Genomic DNA, 23,292 nt, shown 5'->3' on the forward strand with positions numbered 1-23,292 from the left:
AAATTTGTCTTTGACTCTATTGGGGATAACTATCTCAGATACTTCCAATGTGAAGGTGATGATCTGCAGACTCCCTTCCTGAAATACCATAAAGTGGTTGGATGTGGCAACTGCTCCCCAAGTCAAAACTCAAAGAGAATTTTTAAGTTGCAAGAATTATTTACCATAAATTATTAATAACTATTAAATGATTTTAAGTTATAGAAATTATTTATTTAAGCATTATAACGAAAGAGATGGAATAAGAGTAAAATGAGATACAAAACTTTAAGGCCAAAGGCAGAGGAGTTATCAATTAAAGATAAAAAAAAATTAAAATTTACAAAGACTCGGCTGTGTTAGAACATGCACCAAACAATGTCATTTATAGGTAGGGGAATCATCAAGTTTACAAAAAAGCAGATTGAACACAGAAAAATTAGTGCCAATTACTGTTTTCTGAATTTCTTCTTCTGGCAAACAGGGAGTAACTGTTGGAGTGCAACATTCTCAGGCTTGGAAGGATTCCAGGGTCAGGGACTGTAAGAAGCAAAGAACCTACTGAAGGTGAATGAGCTAATTTAAAGGGACAAGTGCAAAGAATTGAACATTCCAAAACAAAGGAAGAAGTCAAAAATCAGTTTGAACGCTTAAGATTATCTTGTATCACATGAACCCATGTATATGTATAATTTTTAATGTGTCAATTTAAAATAAATTTAATTTTTAAAAAATCTTGTGATTTTATATCAACTTTATTTTATTTTATTTTGGCTTTTCATCTTAATTGTGAACACGAGTTACAATGGAGAAGTATTATGCATTTAGTTTTAGGGGAAATTCAGGATGGAGAAAACTTCGATAAGTCCATGCATCAGTGCATAAAAGACTTGGTTTCAGTAAAGCCTAAGGGACAGAATAGTAGAAATTACTAACAAAAGATAAGTACCTTCTAGCTTCCTTGGTGGGAAGGCCTAGGAGTAAGAACAGAGGGCTCTAGGTGGGTTTGAGAAAGGGCCCTGGCTCCAGTCTGTAAAAGAACCCACAAGTGTAATATTCTGAAAGACTGATCTTGATCAACAGGTAAGAACTGATAATCTATAATTTCCCTTTTATTTGTATCTATATTACATGTAAAGTAATGCATGTGGACAGAATCTCACAGATACAGAATTCAGGGCCTAAGTCTGAGTAATTCATTTCTATACTCTCAAAGTTTACCAAATGCCAGAGACATTGTGGAAAAAAGGAAGAATCAGTGATGAAATACTGAAGGACACCATTGTCCTCTTCCCTTTATAACCTAATTTATGCTAAAACTGTCCCCTCAACCCGTGAACAATGTTTTGTTGGATTCATGCTTAACTTAGAGTTTTCCTAAATGCTTCTCTATTCAACATTCAAAGCTATCCCTTTTAGTAGTTTCTTACCTTGAATTTAAATAAGCCAATTCACACAATGGGAAAAAAATGAACGACAGATGACTTCATTTTACATGATGACCCATTGTAACAAAAACAAGTACAAAGCATCTAACTGGTGGCGTCTCATCACATTTCATGTAAAAGGAGAGAAAAGATTTTAGCAATATGACAAGGTTGAGTCAGTTGGGTTATCAAAACTCATCACCTACATATATGTATATGCAGATGAAGGAGTTCTAAGAGATTACTTCCTGAGAGGGAGCACAAGATCCTTTTATAAGTGTATGAATCACCAAATTCACAATCGCTAGTCTCTTCTCATTACATAGACAATATTCTTTTGCCACAGCCCTGTGGCTTCACTGTGATACTTTCACACAAGTGAAAAGGGGGCAGAACACTGTAAATAAGGGTATCTTTCATTTTGGCTTTTTAATGACCCATACCAGTTCCCATTATAAATAATTTCTCTGACATTCATTTCTGAAGCATTCAAGAAGTAGTATGGTGACTTTTACACTTAAGGAAAGACCAGGATGCAGATTCCTGTTCTGAAATTATTTCCCAAGCTGCTTCATTATTTACAGAGATTCCTGAAATGCAAACAACCAGTGTTATCAGGCAAAGGCAGATCCCTTGAGCCTTTTATCATTCTGCTTGCAATTTTGCATATTTCCTTATAACCAGACAGCATACCAAATGAAGCTAGACTCTTTAAAGGGAAATGAGGCAATTGGAATGTCAATTTTATTTACTAATATATTGTAAAAACTAAAAGCATATCCGGCTGATTGACAAAATCCATCCAACTGTTAAAGGCAAAACAAAACTATCTCAAGAGGTACAGTTATGCAGATCTAACTTCTACCTAAAGGCAGATATATAAAGAAAGAGGAAAAGAGAATAGAGAAGCAGAATTGTCCGACTGATAAAATTCAGAGAGACAGAGAGGGACTCAACAGCAAGGAGATCATGCTGTGGCTTCTCTCTTTTTCTTCAGGGAGACTTTCAGCTTCTTCCAGAGGCTGCCTTTTCTCTTCAGTTTCTTTTCCATGGATGATGGCATGGACTCCTTCTTGCGAATTTCTCTTACTAAGCCATGAAAGGCATCATCAATACAGAATCTAAGGGCTGCAGAGGTCTCAAAAAAAGCACAGTTATATTCTCTGGCAAGACTCAAGCCTTCTTCTGTAGAGACCTAGGAGAAAAACAAATAATATTAAAAATAGGGAAAGGCTCTAAGATCAAAACTATGTTCTCTATTAGGGCCTATGGGCCTGTTTTATTGAAAAAAAAAAGAATAAAGCAAAAGATGAGAATTTGTTTTGAGGAAGAATCTTAAAATTTTTGAACTTGAAGGACAAATAGAAAACCAGAATTCCTGAAGAAAAAAAACAGATTAAAATTGTTTAAGACTATAACTAAAATTGGAGCTGGGGCTGTGGTTCAGTGGTAGAGTGCTTGCCTAGCATGTGAGAGGCCCTGGGTTTGATCCTCAGCACCACATAATAAATAAAAATTAAGTATTGTGTCCAACTACAACTAAAAAGTAAGTATTAAAAAAAAATAGAACTAGAATTAAGCTCTCCAAACTTCAAAAGAAAGCAACAGCATAATGAACCAAACCAAGGGTTTATAGTCAATCTATTTAATTGCAAATCCCAACCCAAATATCTATTAGTTTTGCAAACTTGGGTAAATTTCTTAATGCTTTGGTTTTGATTTTCTCATCTAGAACATAAAAATAATAGCACCAAACTAAAAAAAATAACAAAAAAAACCTTTTTGGGATTAAATGAGATAATCTGTAAGAGGGACATGGATGTGCTGGGTGTAGATTTACTTCAAAAATGTTAGTTGTTATTATAGTCCATAGCTTTCATTTAAGACTAAGTGACAGAGTAAAGTTGTCGTGAGACTTAAAGAAATTATTTGCTGACAAAAAGAACAGGCAGGGCTAGGGTATAGTGGTAAGATATTTCTCCAGCATGCAGAGGCTCTGAGTTTGATGGGGGTGGAGTAGGGGCGGAGGGGAAAAAGAAAACAAGAAGAAAAACACCACAAATGTATAATAAATAAGACTGTATCTAATTGAGTGCTTTAGAAGGCTCTAAGCTTCACGAGTCCTTTGTGGCACTTACGCCTGCTGTGGTTGATGTTATTGTACTGTATCTTCTAGAGAATATACAGGACTGAGATCAGGCAGTTGGCTTCATTTATCAGTCCTGTAATATCTACCAAAGCTTCTGATGCTTAAGTGACCAATGGAGGTTTTACAGGAACCAAAAGAATAATCAGTAAGACTACTCAAGGTTTAGTAAGTCTTAACTAAGATATTAACGTAAATTATGCACATATACTTGCACACAAGGTTTTGTTACTCTAGCTGCGATTAACTTTCTTACTCAAAATTTAGTGCTCCTATAAAGCGCTCTCAGATTGTCCATCTGGGACTCTGAGTACTGGGATAGGACTACAGTGAATACAGCTCCCAGCCTTCCCGTGTTGGAGATGTGGCATAACTCTGAAAAAAAATTTTTTGTTCTTCTAAGCAACTGACATTTTGTAATTGTTTTTAATCAGAGCAGAAACCAGCCTTCTTAGCCGATACATCACACCATATGGCTAGTACGTGGCTGAGTTTAAGTGTAAAAATCTACCAAGTCTGTTTGATTCCAAAGATACATCTTTCCCTTGAGTCTGTAGTAGATTGGCTTCATCAAGGGCTATAAAATGGAGAAAAGTAATTGCCATGTTTTAACCTCAAGACCCAGAATGTCTGGATTTTTTCCTCCCTCCTTTCATTCCTGATGGCAAACACATCAATCCTTTTTGGAGATCATTTCTATCATGTAAGAACTTAGGAAATGTAGCTGAAAACAATCAACTAAAGCTATTAGCATTTTATTTTGCTAATAATTAAGCAAATTATAAATGCACTAAGTCACTAGTCTGATTTTCAAGTTATCACAAGTGATAACCATACTGTTTTGACACTGCATACCATGGGTTACTATTTATTTTTCAGTCACCTGTAAGCATTTTCCCTATCTAGAAGTCACTGACATAATTTTACATATCTGTAGAAATGCTACATATCTATAGAAATGCTACATTTCTGGAAACTTTTTTTTATTAATCAGCTTTCATCAGATTAATTGTATAGTTGTATAGTAAAAGAGCCTCAATATCTCTGGGATGTGAAAAAATTTGTTCTTTGATCACACTGTTTCTTAGCAGCTGGAAGTGGACTGTGGTAACCCAGTTTCAGGCTATTGACTGGGTTCTAGTCTCCTAATTATTTTTCTGAGACTCAGGCTAAAAGAACAACTATTATTTAGCATATGGTTTATCCATGATAAAGGGAAGACATGCTAAAGAGGCTGACATAATTTTATCCATGTCCTAGTGTTCAAAAGACACAGAAAAACCAAAAGCCAGTGAGGCTGATTGTATAATAGGCTTACACTGAAGAATGGCCAAAGTAGAAAACTCTAGCACAATCAAGTATATATAAGTAGAGTGCATTCTTCAATTAAAAAACAAAAAACAAAAAAACAGTGATAGTTCTAATTTTTGAAAAAAAAATCACTTATAGTTGCAACATCTTACCTGTAAGAATCTAATCTAGAAACAATGAAATCTGAGTGGAAACATATACAAAGAGAAATTTAATGCAGTGGCAAAAATATCAAAGTAAAAAACGAGCATTACTAGAGTTAAAGGAAAATATTTTATAATTGTAAAAATACCAATCAGGAAGATATTAAATATTTGTATGAACTAAAAATTGTAGCCTCAGTTTATATCAAGAAAGAATTGATATCTCTAAAATTCAAAATTATAGTAAATTTTTAAAGGTTTATCTTTTTTATTTTTATTTCTTAGTTGTAGTTGGACACACTGCCTTTATTTTATTTATTTTTTATGTGATGCTGAGGATCGAACCCAGCGCCTCATACGTGCTAGATGAGCGCTGTACCGCTGAACCACAACCCCAGCCCTATAGTAAATATTTTTTTTTTTTTAGAGAGAGAGAGAGAGAGAGAGAGAGAGAATTTTAATATTTATTTTTTAGTTTTCAGTGGACACAACATCTTTGTTTGTATGTGGTGCTGAAGATCGAACCCCAGCCCCATGCATGCCAGGCGAGCGAGCTACCGCTTGAGCCACATCCCCAGCCCAATATAGTAAATATTTTTAACAAGTCTCATTTAGCAATTGAAAGCATAGAGGCAAAAATTCAATAAGAAAATGAGATTAGAAGGAAATAATGGATATGACTTAATTTACATACTTAAGATGCTATGCCCAATTAATAAAAAAGTTACATTATCTTCAAGAAATTTATTTCCTGCTAAACCAGGCCTCAAAACACTGAAAAGACTAATTAGTACCTCATATTCCCATATCAGATTAAAGTAGAAATTAATAAAAAAAGATAAATAGAAATCCCCAAGAATTTGGGAAAAATATATTTCTAAATAGTCAACAAAGAAATTATATGAAAATTAGAAAATAGTGGGAAATGAATAATGAAAGGAAAACAAAAGTGTAAATATCGAAACTTGCAGGATTACCTAAAGCTTTATTTAGATGGTTGTAGCATTACATGCATGTTTTAGAAAAGTATGAAGACTCAGATTTGATGATTAAGGTATGAACTTCAACAGAGAATCATAGCCAGATTCAGGCAGCTATTTTTTTCTAAGTTAAGGGTTAGAAAAATAGCCTAATACTAGAAAGATTAGCATATATATGGGGGTTTGATGTATTTTGGGGGTGGCATTTCAAATTACTGGAGGAGTGAAGTTGTCCTCAAGAGTGCTCTGACATTCAATTATCACTTTGGATTATTTTTGAACAGCACAGGAAGGTAATTTTTAAAAATACTTTTGTTTATTTATATGTGGTGCTGAGAATCGAACCCAGTGCCTCACATGTGCAAGGCAAGTACTCTACTCCTGACCCACAACCCCAGCCCCTTAGGAAGGTAATTTTTGAGAGGAGAGAACAGAAGTAGAAAGGTTGGAGTTAAGTCTTTAAGGTCTATACTTTTTTTTTAACACGTTTGAAAATACTTATGTTTATGCTTATATGTATGTATTACACATATGTTTGCATTGTAAATATGTATTTGTATATACACCTCTTCATATATAATCTCATATTTTATAAAATATTTCCAAATTATATAAATATAAGCATCACAAATTATCATAGAAATCAAACTTCATTTAGAATTTTGATGTAACAATCAAACTCAACCTAAAATAAAATCAGGAAGCAAACTCTGTGCCCAAATACTTATTGGAAATATACACAGCAAAACAGTACCTTTAATACATGATATAACCACATAATTTTAGCAAGTTGAAGTATATTTAAATCTGTGATCACTCATTACTTAGTAAGAACCCTCTCAATATGTAAAATCTATAGTTGCAAATATTTTTAGATTTATTATCAGACATAAATTCCATGTTACATAATTGAGACTAACTCAGCATCTTTTTCTACATTCATTATAGTGAAAAAAAATGTTAGGAAAAATAAGTCTTAACAACCATTATTTTTTAAGGATCTCTGTGTTTTATGGTTAGTAAATACAGTCAGCTATTGCAACAGTATCATAGGAAATACTTTTTAGGAATCTAATCATCCACAAATAGTGTTTTGACTAGTTTAGAACCAGAGTGTGTGATCATAAGTAACAGCTTTCCTATTAGAATTAAAAAAAAAAAAAAAAAAAAAACTAAGGTAATTAACGTATTCTTCTAATGTCTTGTCTATCCAAATTTTAAATAAAATTAAATATTTTAAATCACCAATATGTATTCACAGGATATGTTTAACTGCTAAGGACAAAGGGGAGTGTTAAGGAGAATTACATTTTCTTATTTTCTGAATCAGGAGTTTCAGACCAGAAAGGTTAAGCAGTGGTTAAGAAATGGTTCAAGGTCACCCATCCAATTAAGGAGAAAATCTGTCCAGTTGTCTTCTTTTCCATCAGTTATTGTCTCCAGTCCTTCTTCCTGTTTCTCCTGGGACCTTTCTTGTTCCTCTCACTAGCATTCCATGTTTATTAAGAATGATGCCAGTATGAAGTTTTAATATGCTGTTTAAATAGTAGATAAGTGGCACACAATATTTTATATAACATTTATATAAAAATTAAATTTTCAATAAGTACAGAAATATAGGAGGGGAAACACATGTTGTAGGAAGACTGCTTTAGGGGAGGGGAGCAATTGTCGAAGATACCCTATTACTATTGTGTCCCTCAGTTGCAAAGAAGGGAAGTTTGTGATTCAATGTGCCACCTGGAGGACCAACAAGGCAATGGCAGAAGAAGAGAGAATCAAGAAAAATGTTTCATACAAGTAATAGAAAATTTCAATAACCCAGGGGGGCCATCTTTTTAATATATATGACCTTTTTCACCAAGGAAGATCACCGTGTAATAGGCCAGGTACTCCCTGAAATGCCATTACCCATCTGCTGGAGGAGGCATTAGCACACAGCCACAGCTGCACCGGGGGCTGATGTGGCTGCAGGGGCCCAAGGCAAGCACAGCCTCTTCTAGAGCAGGCCCAGCCGCAAGCACATGTCCAATTAGAGTTCCAGTCCCAACCATTTGCTGACTTCAGGAGTTTCATATCTCTTTACATGTTTTCGTCTTCTATAAAAGTAAAATAAAATAAATTAAACTAAATTATTGTAAAGGTAGTCAGAGAAATAGTGGTTGCCTAGTAAACTTTGTAATTCTTAATAGCACACAAGAAAACTCTGATACCACTCTGCTAGAATTGCTAACCTCGAGTGAAAAAAGAGTGGGTCTTGCTCTTCCAGCAGAAGCTGTACCAGCAAAATCTCTTTATGGATAACTCTACTGGGCATTGTTAAAATGTTGGGGGCACAGAGAGAACTCATTGGGATTTGTTCTACATTTTAAAAATATGTCATCATCTGTGTTTAGCTCTATTCTTGCCTATGAAGCAATTCATATTCATTATATAACACACATCATCAAGATAGCAGGAACCATACTTTCCTGACTTATTTGGGACCAAAACATCCAATTTGTTAAATTGAAGGGAAAGCATCCCAAAACTTATATATATATTTTTTTTTTCAATTTTCACTTTTAGATACTATTTGATTTGGGTCAGTTTTAACGTAGTTTTGATGGTTTCCTTGACCTGTTCCAATGAAAGTGCTTTTGATCTATTTAACCTGATTTATTTACATATTTCATCTGAGACAGACATTGCCATTCAAAGTAAGTGGTCAGATGTTATCTCAAACTCACTAGCAAGATGCCCTACCTTCAGATGCGCTCAGCCCATGGGAAACTAATTCTCGATGGATCAGAGAGTGGGTGTGTGGATGTTCATCCCACTGTATTTGTTTACTCCAATTTTCTTTTCTAGATGGGTAAACAAATCTGCAACCAAAGCAGATGCTCAACTGGAGAAGAGGTGTCACCCTCTTTAGTAGGTCCTCCTAACTTTTTGGAGCTTCCTTTCCTTGTTCTGACAAAGGAGGTTAAACAACTCCCTATCTTTCTCCGTGGTAAGGAGAAGGAAAAGCACTCTGATTTAGGATCAAGATTCCAGATTCCAGCCTGAGTCTGTAGAATGGGAAGGGTAAGGATCAGGGAGAAATGAAAGCAGGAGTGTACCATGTCTCATGGCATATTTGTCTGTGGCTCTTTGGACCATGGAGTACCTTTCACACTTTAGTGATCACAGCTCTTCTTATGGTATGGATATGAGGTATCCATCAAAAGTTCCTGTGTTAATATAGGAATATTCAGAGATGAAATCATTACATCGTGAGAAGTCTAGCCTAATCAGTCCACCTTATTTCGAACTCCTTGAGTTGGTAACTCTAGGAAGGTACCATGCGGCTAGAGGAAGTGGGTAACTGGGAGTGTGCCTTTCTGCCTTCCCTCCCCACTTTCTCTGTTTTCAGACTAGGCCATGAGCTAAGCAGCTTTCCTCTGCTGGGCCCTTCCTCCATGATGTATTGCCTCATCTTGGGCCCAGAATTATGGAGTTGGCACGTCTGGGCTGAGAACTCTGAAACCATGAGCCCCCAATACACTTTCCTCCCTGTAAGGTGGTTTTGATGGATATTTTGGTTACAGCAACACAAATCTGACTAACACAGCTCCTCTGCAGGAATCTTTCCATTTTCATACCTTTGCATGTTGCTTTTTCTCTTCTATAAACTTTCTCTTTTTCTCTTTTTTTTAACCTTTTCCAGATCTGCTCACATCTCCATAGACCCAGCCGAACTGCAGTGATCTTGTTGGTCTCAGTTTGCTGTTCAATTTATTATTCCTAACGGGAGTTTCTAGGTCTTACACTGGATGCTCAAGTCCCTTATTTAAAGTGGCGTAGTATACTCATAAAACCTGTGCATGTCCTCTGCTACACTTTAATTGCCTCTAGATTACTTACAACATCTAATATAATAAATGATATGTGACCAGTTATTATGATGCATCTATCACTTAAGGGGTAGTTATAAGAAAAAATGTCTGTGCATGTTCAGCACAAATGCAATTTTTTTTCCTGAATATTTTTTATCCAAAGTTGTTTGCATCCTGTGTTGCAGACCCCATAGAGACAAAGGAAAAACTGTAGTTGTTTTATCTCATCAGCCAAAGTGCAATACAGCTGAACAGAAACCATATTTTGTTCTTCTTGTAATCCTCATTGTGCTCAGCCATAAACATTGCAGGTGGCAGATGCTCATTAAATATTTACTCTTGATGATGGTGATAATGGCAGCCCATAAGCAGTCACTGATGACCACAGAGTCCATTATAATGAGTCCATCAAACTGCAATTCTAGAGGCCAAGATACTATTTCCAAATTTATTTTTACTATAGTGTGGGCTTTAGCAAGATACTCAACAAACTCTTACCACACTGACTAAAAGTTTAGCTTCTGCAATCAGATTCTCAGGATTTGTATTCTGGTGATACATTTCCTACCCATGGGCTTTTAAAGAGTTGCTTAAACTTTCTGTGCTTCAATTTACTCATCAATGAAATCCTATATCATAGAATTGATAATAAGATTCAATGATATATTTTATGAAAATAAATTATCGTGGCTCCTGCCATATTGTGTATATGCAATAAATGACACCTTTATTTTTCTGATGTTTCCAAAGAAGTTCAGAGGAAATTTTCAACTGCTTTGAATCACATTTGGACCCCATTTAAAAATTTGCTGTTTCTCACCATGATATAAAAATGTTACCCAATGTAGTCTCTATTTCCTCATACCACCTTGTGCACTCTGTTTTCCATTCTTTATATCTACCATATATACTTGCACATATGCCCGGGCAATCTTCCTGCCTGTAATCTACATGGACTGTTTCTTGTCTGAGATGTGCTCCCCCAGTTCTCCTCCTGGTTGTTTTCTTCGTGCCCCAGTTTAAGTGATACCTCACCTGAGGTGCTTTGCATAATTGTCCTCTCCAAAGCACTTTTAACATCCTAGTAATGCCATTTCACTACACTGCCTTATTTCTTTTTGGACAGTGAAATATTCTTGGAGATCATTTTATTAATGTCTCTATGTTTATTTAGTTTCCCTACAGTTAAGATTAAACTTATTTATTACAGAAAACTTTTTTTCATTCACCATTGTACCTAGTCCTTATCATATTGACTAGCACTTAGTAGGCACCCAAGTTTGTAGAATAACACCACTGAAACCCAGGGCCATGGGAATACAGCTGGGATTACAACAAATAGAGGAGCTTGTTGTCAATTGGGGAAATTAAGTCAATTAAAAAAAATAAAAGGAAATTTCAGATCAATCATAGTGGCTAGCACAGGACACTCTGGTTGCAGTCACCCTACCCTATCTAAAGAAGGGAGCCTTAATCTGAATGGACTTAACCTGAGTGACAAGTAGTAATTACAGAGGCTGGTGGGGGGGAGAGGAGCCAGGGAAAGGCACTAACAAAGGCCTAAATGGTGCTTTTCTGGAATCAACAGTAGTTAATGTGGTTTAGACCAGAGCACAAGGGAGTGAATGAATGAGAGCACAATCAGAGGGAATTAATGCGCTTAACTGCCTAATTTACTTAGAACTATCTGAAATTTGTTTGGAATGCAACTGAGTAATTAAAACAAAACAAAAACTATTTTTGAGAGCCTACTTTGTGCAAGGAAATGTAAGAGGTTTTCTCTCTCCCGGTGTTCTGGAGTAATATTGATTGAGTGGAGAGAGAAAAGCAGGACATAATAAATTAAATGGTGTAGCCAGTCATTGAGGCACAGGATGATAATAGCTCTAGGGTAAAGGGTTTAGACTGCTTTGTGCAAGAGACATTTGAAGTCTCCAAGGCCTTGTGCTTTTCATCCTAGAAACTGTGGTATGCTGGGGGAAGTGTTGCCATGGTAGCCAGTAGTTGCTATGAAGGGAAAAAAAGAGAAGGTTAATGCTAAATATTTTGCTAACAGCTATGTCTGGCTTCTTCTTTGAATTTTCTCCTAAGGACTTTACTTTTAAAATATCTTGTTAAAATTATAAATCAATAGACTTAGGCAGTATGTGTAATATATATATATATATATATATATATATATATATATATATTCAGGAATATGTGTGGGTAAAATATACATATATATATATATATGTGCATGCCTAAGGATATCTTTACATATTTGCCCTAACAAATAAAAGTATGTTTTCGATTTACATTAAATCAGTAGTTCTTTGAACATTCAGGGAATTAGTTATTATGAATAGCTAAGCTTAAAAGTGGCCAATAATTTTATTCTTTAAATATCAAAAGTATTTTAATAGATAATCTATTGCTTTAATAAATTCATATTAGGCAAAAATAGAAAGAGGAAAATTATATTTGTAATGCACATAACAATTTAATATAAGTATCATATTTTAATACATATAATAATTATAATTAAGTAATAAATTGTATAACTGTATAATATCTGAATCCCTGCAGAATACCATGATGTTAAAGGACATCACATTCTCCATAATACACAAATTCTTTGTCCATGAACCAATTCAAAAAATATCTGTCCCCATGTCTTCATTGCAATGCCAAGGAGGAACCAAACAATTACTATGGTTGAAATTCTCCATGAATTAACTAGAGAACTCATTAGCTGGAATTTCATATGAATTGATGAAGGTTTTAAGTTTTTTCCATTAAAATGTTCCTGCAACCAATTTCAAACATCATAAATGCATGATTACATATGCTTTCACTATGAATGTATGTCCCACAGAATCTCTAAAGAGAGAAAGAAGAAGAAAAAGCAAAGCAGGGTTACAATGCTTGCTTGAATCAGGTCTGGGGATCACAGTGGCAGATGATTCTGATGAGGATCAAATGAAAGTCTAAGACTTCACACAGTTATCAGGGCTCCTCTGAGCTGACTATCAAACTTTGTATCAAATTGGATTGCATTTGTAAAAGAAATTTCATAAAAAGATGTATGAATTTAGGATGAGTTTGATATGACTTCTAAACTTGGAATCTGCAAAAATAAGCCATATTCTTTATTTTCTGACCTCATATACACACCTGGGAATATTTTGGAAAATATAAGTGCCTGTGCTTATTGGCACCACCATAAATTAAGTTTCCAATCTTAGCAGAGCCATCAATGCTCTTGTCAATCATTTTACTTATTATTAGCAAGAGCCCTTTCTGATTCCTCATTTAGTTCTTCAAAATCTGCACTTCTTGTCTCAGATCTCTGACCTTATCCTCATTTTTAGCAGATGGCCTTGCCCTCTTACTTCACCTCAGAGAGAAAATAAAAGCATCAAAAAGAATGACTGCCATCTTGGATAGTACCTAGAAATTCATCTGAATCATTAGACATCTTATCTTATACTTCCCAACCTCAGAAAATGAGAAGTTGCTGATTTCTGTGAAGTCTAATACCTGTATATCTGGAGGGCTCTGAGGTCCCTTTTAGATCTATATCAATCCTGCACTATTAGTTGCCTTTCCTTTGTTCTATATTTTCAGCCTTCTTCTCAAATAGTCCCCTTTGTCTCAGAAAAAAAAAGTGTGATTTTTTAAGAGTCTAATTTTAGTTACTTTCTTATTTCTGTCACTCCATTTCCACTCAAATATAAATTATTTGAGAAAAATATTTGTACAAGGTGAAAAAAGACAAAGGATGGAGTTGAGACACAAAAGTGATTGGGAGAAGGTTGCACAATTTAAAAAAAGTCCTTGTACATTTATGTGCTGGTTTCTCTCAATCACTTCTGATTTGCACATTAATATCCACAATCTGAATTCTGTCCCCACCTCATTCTCCTAACATGTTATGCAAAGGCATAAATATTATTCTTGCTGCCAATCCCAAGAACTGTTTTCAGTGATCTTTAACCATTTGCAAATTGGTGACTCCCTTTTAAAAAAATTCTTCTCCTTTGGATTGGTGACCTGTATCCAGTCTAGAAATTCAGATTTACAACTCTTCACTCACTCAGAATTATGTGCCCGTGGATTCTTTCATTGACTTTCATTATTTCTGTGCTCATTTGCCATTTCCTCCTTTGCTACTTCTAGCCATTTTCATAGACTTAGTCATCATCAGAGTGCTCACACGTCTCAGACCAATCAATGTCTTCAAATCTCCACTTTCAGTTGCAGTCCAGAATCATATGCATAGCTTCCCGGTGAAAAGTTCTTTTGGAAGTAGTACAGGTGAGATCTTTTGAGACCACTCTACATTCCTCTTTCTTCCACATGTCTAAATCCTATTGTGAATGAAGTTGTTCCATGTGTATCCCTCTATTATTTTATTCTTCCATCTTCTCTCTCCATCTATGATCACTGACTTCATTTAAGCTCTTGTTAACTTATACCCTGGAATATTTTTTCTCACCTTTAAAGTCATTCCTCTTAAATCTATCCTTCCCACTAAGCAGAGGAAGAGTTCCACAGAATGAAGGCAGCTCTTTTGCTCTCCACTTTATTTCTGTGATCCCTCATTATTGAGCATGTGGTGGGTATTACATTATATTAAAAAGGATGTTATTCTTATGGCTATTGTTATAAATAAAGTTATATTTGTCTGTTTCTTTGGAAAAGATTGCCTCATCAGTGTGTGTGAGCATCATCCAATCTATTGAAGGTGTGAAGGAAAGGCAGAGGAAGAATGAATTTTCCCTCAGATTGAGCTGGGATTATATACCTTCTCCTGCCTTCAGACATTGGCTCCTCTTTTTTTCAAGCTTTAGACTATAACCACAATCTACACCGTCAGTTTCCTTAATTTTAAAGCCTTTGGGTTTGGACTGGGACTATGCCTCTGGTTTTCCTGGCTTCCAGCTTTCAGATGGTAGATTGTAGGACTTTTCAGTCTTTATAAAAATGTGAGTCAACCTCTCTCTTTATATATCTCTCTCTTTATATATAATTTTTTCATATATGTATATATAAAAAACATAGGTATACACATACACACATTGGTTTTGTTCCTCTGGAGAATTCACATGCAGTACTAAATAAAAAAGTAATTCAGGATTGTAATTGTGATAGCTTTAGGACCATCCTGATTTACCAAGTCATCAACTGTGACCCTACACATCATCTCTCTCAATGACTATCTTGTTTCTACAAGTATATATTTATTGTACATTCTTATGTAAAATGCCCATTTCTGTCAAATTTTCTTATACTTCAAAGATAATTTAAATTTTAGAGATTATTCCTGGGTATCATGCACTCCAAAGTCTGTCTTATAGGAAGTACATGAACAGTTTGGGGATATCTAAATTCCAAGCTAATATATAAGAGTTGGCACTGACATTCAGGTTTTTCTTTTTGCAGTTTTATCTTCCTTTTCACCAAGAACACAAATAAAATGGTGCTAAAGTCATGGTGCAGGGGACAAGTGCATTTTGATAAAGAGAAAAATGGAAAAAAAAATGTTCAGAAGAGACAATTCCGGGGGCAATCAAGCTTGCCTTGGTTGGGGATAGCAGGAGTAAGATGCCTTTTACCCTGCTTAGTCAGAGAGCAGTTGAGGACCCTGCACTTCTGGAGCTTGAGTTTTTACTTTGTGAAATTCAAGTTTGTATTTTTAAAATTTATATTCTTTAATATTTTATAATAAAATGCATCCACAAGTCCCCAACCCTTTGGATGTGGAAGATATTATATGTAGATTCAAGTGGCTGCACAGATGACAGCTGTTAACTCTTATATGAATCCCCTCTGTGGCCTTAGAAACTCCTTGCATTTGTTGCTTCCTAAGCCCAGTTGCCCGATCAATCCCTGGGTGGACGGAATGACCTGCCTTAATGGCTGGGTGCACAGCGTGCCAGCAACGGCAGGCAATCTTGACAAGTCTGTTAAGAAGCAGCAGCCTGAGACTGCATCTCCACGTCAGTGACACCTGTTTTCACTTCCAGATTCTGGTCGTGTCAGAGCACCTGGCAAACAACACTATCACTGCAATGACTTGTCAGTTCACTGACATTATCTGTGCTCTGTCCTCTGTGGAGGTAGCTGAGGACATTGTCTGTGTTAGTTAAACAGCAGGTCTCACTGAGATACAAAGAGAAAAGTACTCAATTTAAGAAAATGGGATTTGAAATCAAATGGCCCGGGTCCTATTCCCAGATCTGTTGTTTATTAACTGAGTGACATTAATTGATTTACTTATCCTTATACTCCATATTCCCATTTTGAGATTAATAAAAGACCTATTTGATAACCCTAATGTCTTTTTGCTCATTACACAGTCAATGTATATTATTTGGAACTTTTTTTTTATTCATTTAAAAGATGTGGCTGACTTCTCTGACACATGTCCTGCAACCTGATATGGCTTTATGACCACCAGAGGATGAGGTAGGAAACTTTTTCTCATCAGATATTCAGGTAGAGTTCAATCCATTACCATACCTATCCTCACAATTCTTGACTTCTCCTTAGAGTATATTATATTGAGTACGACCGAAAAACATTTTGTTAAAATCACAAGTCTTTTCTGTGATCACAGGTCTGTGGGGTGACTTCTGTCTCCAACATTCAGTGATTTCTCGAACATGCTTTTCTTATTCTGTCTCAATGTCTGCTATTTCCTGGTCTTGAACCAGTCATCTTATGCCCTTATGGAATAGAACCAACATTCACCCAGATGCCACCTACACCCAATCCTCTTCACACCCTGACTACTTAAAAGTACATGCACATTCCAAAAAGTAGCACGACCTATTCCTAGATCCATCTGCCAGAAATATATCTCACCCCTTGTAAGTCACATCTCTATTGTCTTTGAAGTGAAGCATTTTCACCTCTTCCCATGTATCTTTCCAGGCGCTTTATCAGTTAGATGTTTCCTTTTACTCCTTAAAAGGTATTTCTTTAAGGTAGAAACTATCCTGTTCATTTTTTGTTTACTCCAAGAATTTAACCTTAGCAAAGATTTGGCAAATATTTGTTGAATTCACAAAAAAGCTCACAACATCACTCACATTATCCTTTCCTCTACAGATTTCAATAAAGGATTGTTGTAAAGATTTCCTACTAACCTTCTTATTTCACTAAGGATGTACAATCTCTGAGAAAGCTATGAAGTATTAGCATAAATAATTAAAACAAAAGCTTACTTACTAAACTAATTTGTGATGCAGTTTTATTTAGTTTATAGTGTTTACTTGCTAGCTGATTTAAGAAATTTGAAAGTCCATTTATCTAGATATCTTGAAAAGTCATTATTGCCTTAATATTTAGAGGCATTCAGTCTAGCCTTTTCAGTCAGCTTTCTTGAGCCTATATTTTCTTCTCAATGGGGGGACATCCATTAATTTTGCCATTACTTTCTGTATCTGATGCTCAGAATGCATAATGAAAGCATTTGAAAATTAGTGGGGTGAATATTCTGCAATTACAGAAACAAGTAATATTTTGGTTTTGTCAGAAGAAAATAAATATTTGAGAACCAGACATGCAGTAACAAGAAATGTATGCCAGGGCTTCTTCTGTAACTATATGTAGAGAGAATCATTTCAGAATAGTAATGCAAATGACTCAATTCATGGACAATTTAAAGACAATAAGCTTTCACTTGGAACATGTCTTCATCTTCTCTGAGACCATTTGACATACAGCCTGTCCTCATGAAAAAGGAAATATTTACTGTCTCCAAAGGTAGTTTACAACATTAAAATTCTGTTTGTGGCTTTTGTAAACCTCCCCTGGAAAATTACAAGTGAGATTAAAAGGAACTCCGACAGTCTGGGGAGGAATTGATAGATGACCTGCCATATTTAAGACAGCCGACTTTCTGCTAAGGTCAGCCCTCACACACCAAGAGGACAAAAGGAAAATGCAAGGTCTAGGGAGCTCAGGGAGGCTGAAAGAACAAAGCATGTCAAAATCAGTGATCTCAGGCCCTAACCTAAGGGGAAAGACTACTCTTTTATGTATGTGTGTATATATATATAAATACAAAAATGTTGACTTGCCTATTTTCTTTTTCCATAGACATGTGTATATATATATATATATATATATATATATATATGTGTGTGTGTGTGTGTGTGTGTGTGTGTGTGTGTGTTGCATATGTTAAGAATATGTATATGTGTATGTAGAGCCAATATGGTATGTAATATATATATATATATCCCCTTATTAGAATAAAAAAAAATTGAGTTGTTATTCCATGTCCTGACTTATCCTAACAGTAGATTTCTGCTTCTCACTCTCATTAACTGATCTAGTTGAGTTGGTATATTTACCTTCCTGAATGAGTTTGTCAGAATAGTAGTGGGATCAGCCAAGATAGATTTAGGTGAAGAGTTACCATTAACAAAATCATCTAAATCCAGACTGCAAGCCCAAGTGCTGGTCTCGAGGCAGCCTAGCGATAAATTGCCCTCTGGGTGCCAGAGCCTGCCAAACACCAGACATTAGAAGTTCAAGGTTTCCATGGATACCTCATCCTGGGACAGGTGAAATGATGACCCTTCAGAAGCTCTTTGCACAAACACAATGGCTGGGGGTTCAGTGGAGGTTAGCCTAATTAGTTATCAGAGGGAAATGGATTTTTATGAATAGCTTCCAAAGGCCACTTTAATTAAAGAATAAAAAGAATAAAGGAATGAAATTGTGAATGGAAGTAAAGTTTTAAAATTTGTATGTGATTTTATTGCTTCTTTAATAATATTGACTAGTTTCCTATTGCTTAAAGGAGGAATTCCCAGATTTCTGCTTTTTTTTGTGTATGTGTGTGTGTGTGCGCGCGCGTGTGTGAATAAGCTACTTTTTAAAATTGAGGGTGACATGTGTTGGGTTCTGTAGATATTTCAATGATAGGCATATGTTATGTTTCGCTATCCAGTAGATTTTTCTCTCCCTTTTTGAAATATTTCAATTTTTTCTTGGAAAAGTTTATATTTTTCATTTCTTAAATATTCAGTGATTTTGATAAGATCCATCCAATTCCTAGCTCCAATGATATACAGTAACCCAGGCCTGGATCTTTAAGGAACTGTCTCTTTTTATCCAGATGTTGGTTGTAAGGTTAGCATATGACCCAAAGAGACTCATGAGACTTTCCCTGGAAATTTCACTAGCACTCTTGGGAAACAATCCTATTCCTTCCAGGAGTAAGTTAGTAAAAATGCAAGTGTCTACCTAAGAATAAAGTCAATAGAAAGGTAATAAAAGCAAGGAGACAGAAATACTCTCATGATATTGTTAGGAGCTCTAAATCTAGTTAGTTATTCCTGAAGCCAACCAAATTGGGTTTCCTAGTAATAGTAGTTAATACTTTTTGTTTGTTTGTTTGTTTCAATTTTTCTGTTTGTTTAAACTAGCATATGTGAGGTTTTCTAACAACCGAATGCGTTCTAACTAATACAGTTGTTGAGTCTTTATTTCAGCAGTATTATACAATGATGTAAAGCATTGCCTGAGACTCTCATTCCCCCGAGGTTGTCAACTACTATAGGAATTGTTGTAGAAAGATCCTGCATCTGGAAACAAAGAAGAACAATTTCAAATCACTAGATTCAACAGGAGCCTGATTCTTGATGCTAATTCTGTATATTTTGCACTGCACTTCAAGAACTGGATAAGTATCATTTAAACCATAAATATTTTAAAACAGGCTAAAAGAAAAAAAATAGATTTTTTTTTTTTGTTTTGGAAAGCCAGAAATTGAGAGCAGTATACTATTACCGCTCTTCCTTATCTCTTGGGACATAGTGAGCCATAATCTGTGTGGGTGCTTATATAATATGATCATAGCTGTCAGGAGGGAATTCCATTTCCTATATGAAGACTGGATGCTTTCTGATGTGTAAGCTATGTCACAGATCCACTGCACTCTGGAAACAAACAGTAGAGAAAGACACAGTAACAGTGATCTGGGAGAACTCCAGTATAGGTTTCCACAGTTCCAAGGCAGTCATGGGATTCCTAAGTTTTCTTACTGCATAGGATAGGATTGAGGGAAAAAAGGTGAAGTTACTCACTGGTCACCCAGAGGTTGCCCCAGCAGGTCAAGGATTAGTGCCTTCCTTTATTTCTCCAGTCAGCCAAAGATAAATGGGTGAATAAAGGAAGGAGTGAAACCTCCTTGAGGAATTTCCATTATTAGAAATCTTTTTGTAGCCAAGTACTGAACTACATCCTAGAGTAGCACAAATAATTCAGGGCATTCTTAATGCCAACGATAAGCTGGCAGGGTACCATTAGCATCCAGCGCCAGCAGAGAGGTTACAATGACCTAGAAGGAGAGCTTCTATGTGAATAGAAACAGATAGCAATTGCTTCTCCACAGCACCCTTCATAACTACACACATCTACTCATACACCTTCTGCAGTAAGAGAAGGTTGATGGGATAGGAAAGGAGAGAAGGGGAGGATAGGGAATTGCCTTGAGTCTCATTCTGGTTTTCTGTGAAAATTCAGCCCAAATTCTTGAGGATGGATGACAAATGATAACACTTAAACATGGCTAAATATTTACCAGAAGTAAATCTTTCCTCCAATATGAGCAATATGAATTGCCAGGTGTGGTGGTACTTGCCTGTATTCCCAGTAACTCAAGAGGTTCAGCAGCAGGATAACAAGTTCAAAGTCAGTCTCAGTAATTTAGGGAGACCCTGAACAACTGAGCAAGAACTTGTCTCAGAATAAAAAAATATAAAAGGTCTGGGTATGCTGCTCAGTGGTAAAGCACTTTTGTGGTAATCCTTAGTAAAACAAAATTAGCAATATGCTTGTAGAAAAAAATATTTGCATTAACTTTTCAAGTAAATCAGGAATAAAAAATCACTGACACATTGCCCTTTGCAATCTCTTAGATGGATGTCAATCCACAAATGATGTGTTGATATTTTAGTTATTGTAGGTTTAAAAAGATACAAAACAACCAAAATAAATACTAAATCGTGATGACAGGAGTAATTCAATATTGCTTCTTGACTCGCCAAAAAGAGGTTGGTTACAACATTATAGAAAGAAGGAAATTTGTGAGTTACACAATTATAGGACATGGGGTGTCTAGAAGCTAAGTGGCTCACTCTAGGTCACACAGTAAACTAATTATAGAGATGATATGAGCCTCCAAGTCTTCCAACATCATGCTTAACACTTGATGGTACTCTAGATTAACATGGTGTTTCTTGTTTCTTCTGAATTGCTCCTTGGAGTTCATTCATTTGGATGCAGAAAATACCTGGCACAGGTACAAATTTTCTTCTTGTCCTCAGTGGAGAGTTTTTGACCTGGCATGCCATTTCTTCCTAAATTTACCTCCCTCCATTTCAAACTTGAACTTCTTTTTTTAACCATACAAACTCTCACAGCAGCATTCTCCATAATTTAGTGCATAAATCTGACAAACCTCTTAGCCTTCTTGTAGTATTTGAGTTTGGCTTGTGATATTATGGCATGAGTCACATTGAACAAATATTAGGGTACAGAGGCCCTAAAACCCTTTTAATTTTACAAACATCATGGAATCTTGGTGCATCATTTGATGCCATATTTGGTTTTGACCTTGGTTCCTGATACAGAGGTCCTGATATCTTAGAAATTTTGGGGGTAATAAATATGCCCTTTGTTCTAAGGAGGCAATTCTTGGTAGGTGTTTACATAGTATCTGGTCATCAAAAAGACCAATCCATGATTGGAAGCTTAGAACTTCTAGCCTCACCCTTCATTCTTTTAGAAGAAGAGAGGGGTTGGAGTACCTGAAATGATTTTCATTACCTTTGAAAAATTCCTTATATATTTTTCTGCCACATACTAGATCTAGTGAGATCACGGCTATCCATGGGTCTGGGAGAAGAGTCGTGAATGAGAAGTAGACATGTATATTTAACATTCTCCTTGGGTTTTATACAACATACCCTGCAATGGGAGTCACAGCCTTCAGTAGCATTAAAAAGACCTGTTTCTTTACATCCTGTAAATATCTGTTCATCCAAGGAAAAATAAAATTGTTTTTAACCTCCTTCTATGTTTTCTAATATCTGTTTTCTTAATAAATATTTATGCACATGTAAATAAATTAAAATCTTTAAAATTCCAGATATTTATGAAACGATTGTAATGTTTGATTCGGATCTGACATTTCTGAGTCACTGAGAGAATCAGTTTGAAAGGAAATCAATTCAAACCAAAAATAATGGAAGGGAGCTCTTAGGATATGCTTTGAATAAATGATGGAAATAGAGTCATAGCATTGGAAAACAATTTAAAGTAAGAATATCAGGAATACAAATGATGAACTGAAAAGGCTTACTTTCCAGACCTTGAATGTGGCAAACTAAGCTATTAACAGCAGTGGACTTTCATAGCTAGTACGTGTACAGACCAGAAGACTGATATATACCTTTATGTAACAAATTTTGTTTTAAATGTTTTATTTGTTGTGAGGCCTATATGATATTCTGGAAGAGAAAAAATTAAATATAATCTTTGTCCTCAGTGATTCTATATTTTAATAATAAAACATAGTAATTAGTTACTCAATTGAATATGAAATAGCAGTTATGATAAATGTTACAAAATATAATTGCATGAAGCATTAATGAATGTAAAACTATGAATATATCCAGCCAAGTAAGTCAAGAAAGGTGCCCGAGGATGTAATAATTGAGCAGAGAGATGACAGAAGAGTTGTCATTAACTAGATTTACCATGTCTATCTCTTTAATGCAAAAGCCCAGTTGTTCCTATAGTTCATTCTTTAAAATAATAAATACTTAAAACTTGGTTTTTCCTCTAAGTTCCAAGAGTTATACAAAAGAATCTAGAGAAAATGTTGGCTCTGGCATGTATGAGAATACTGAAATTGATAGTCCTACCAATGTTGTGAAAAGCAATTAATCAGTGTCACTAGGAGCCAGTAGGTTAAATCTTTCTTTAAACAAACTTAAAAAAAATCTCAAAACCCATAAAAGGTAACAGAAATAAAGTAATTCAGACCATTTGCAAAATATTTTCTCTCTTCTGAGTCTCAATTCAATTTTATTTCAGTGTCTACATATTTAAACTCAATGGCTGTTTCTTTCCATTTTTCTTTTCTTTGTTTGTTTTCATTACTTTCCTTTCCCTCCCTTCTACTAACTACATGGGAGACTAAGCTGAGTCATTTCTTCAGATAGTGCAAAGTAATTTGACTGTGGGGGTAAAATTGCTCAGAGGTTAGAAAGAGGTTTTTCTCTCCCCTCTCTGAGTAGCCTACTGTTTTCCTACTCCACAAATTGACAATATTAGTGTCAATGTGTGTGGACAATTTCTGCTTACCTTAGAAGATAAAACACAGAAACACCATAATTATCTTTTCCATAGACAGTAACTGCTTGGCACAGAGACATCTGG

General features: G+C 35.4%; 1 protein-coding gene across 2 annotated transcripts in view; it reads right to left on the minus strand.

The window, feature by feature from the left end:
• Nucleotides 1-210: 210 nt before the first annotated feature.
• The window catches only part of Rit2 (Ras like without CAAX 2), a 337,844-nt gene continuing 314,762 nt past the window's right edge, over nt 211-23,292 (minus strand). For both annotated transcript variants that reach the window (XM_058573940.1, XM_046428463.2), the window contains one exon: nt 211-2,601. In XM_058573940.1, the coding sequence (XP_058429923.1) occupies nt 2,374-2,601 (228 nt within the window). In that variant the 3' untranslated portion in view covers nt 211-2,373. The remainder of the gene's footprint in view (nt 2,602-23,292) is intronic.

This window comes from Marmota monax, unplaced genomic scaffold, assembly GCF_021218885.2.
Source record: "Marmota monax isolate L192 unplaced genomic scaffold, Marmota_monax_Labrador192_F-V1.1 WCK01_AAM20220418_F8-fsc00031, whole genome shotgun sequence".
Taxonomy (NCBI): domain Eukaryota; kingdom Metazoa; phylum Chordata; class Mammalia; order Rodentia; family Sciuridae; genus Marmota; species Marmota monax.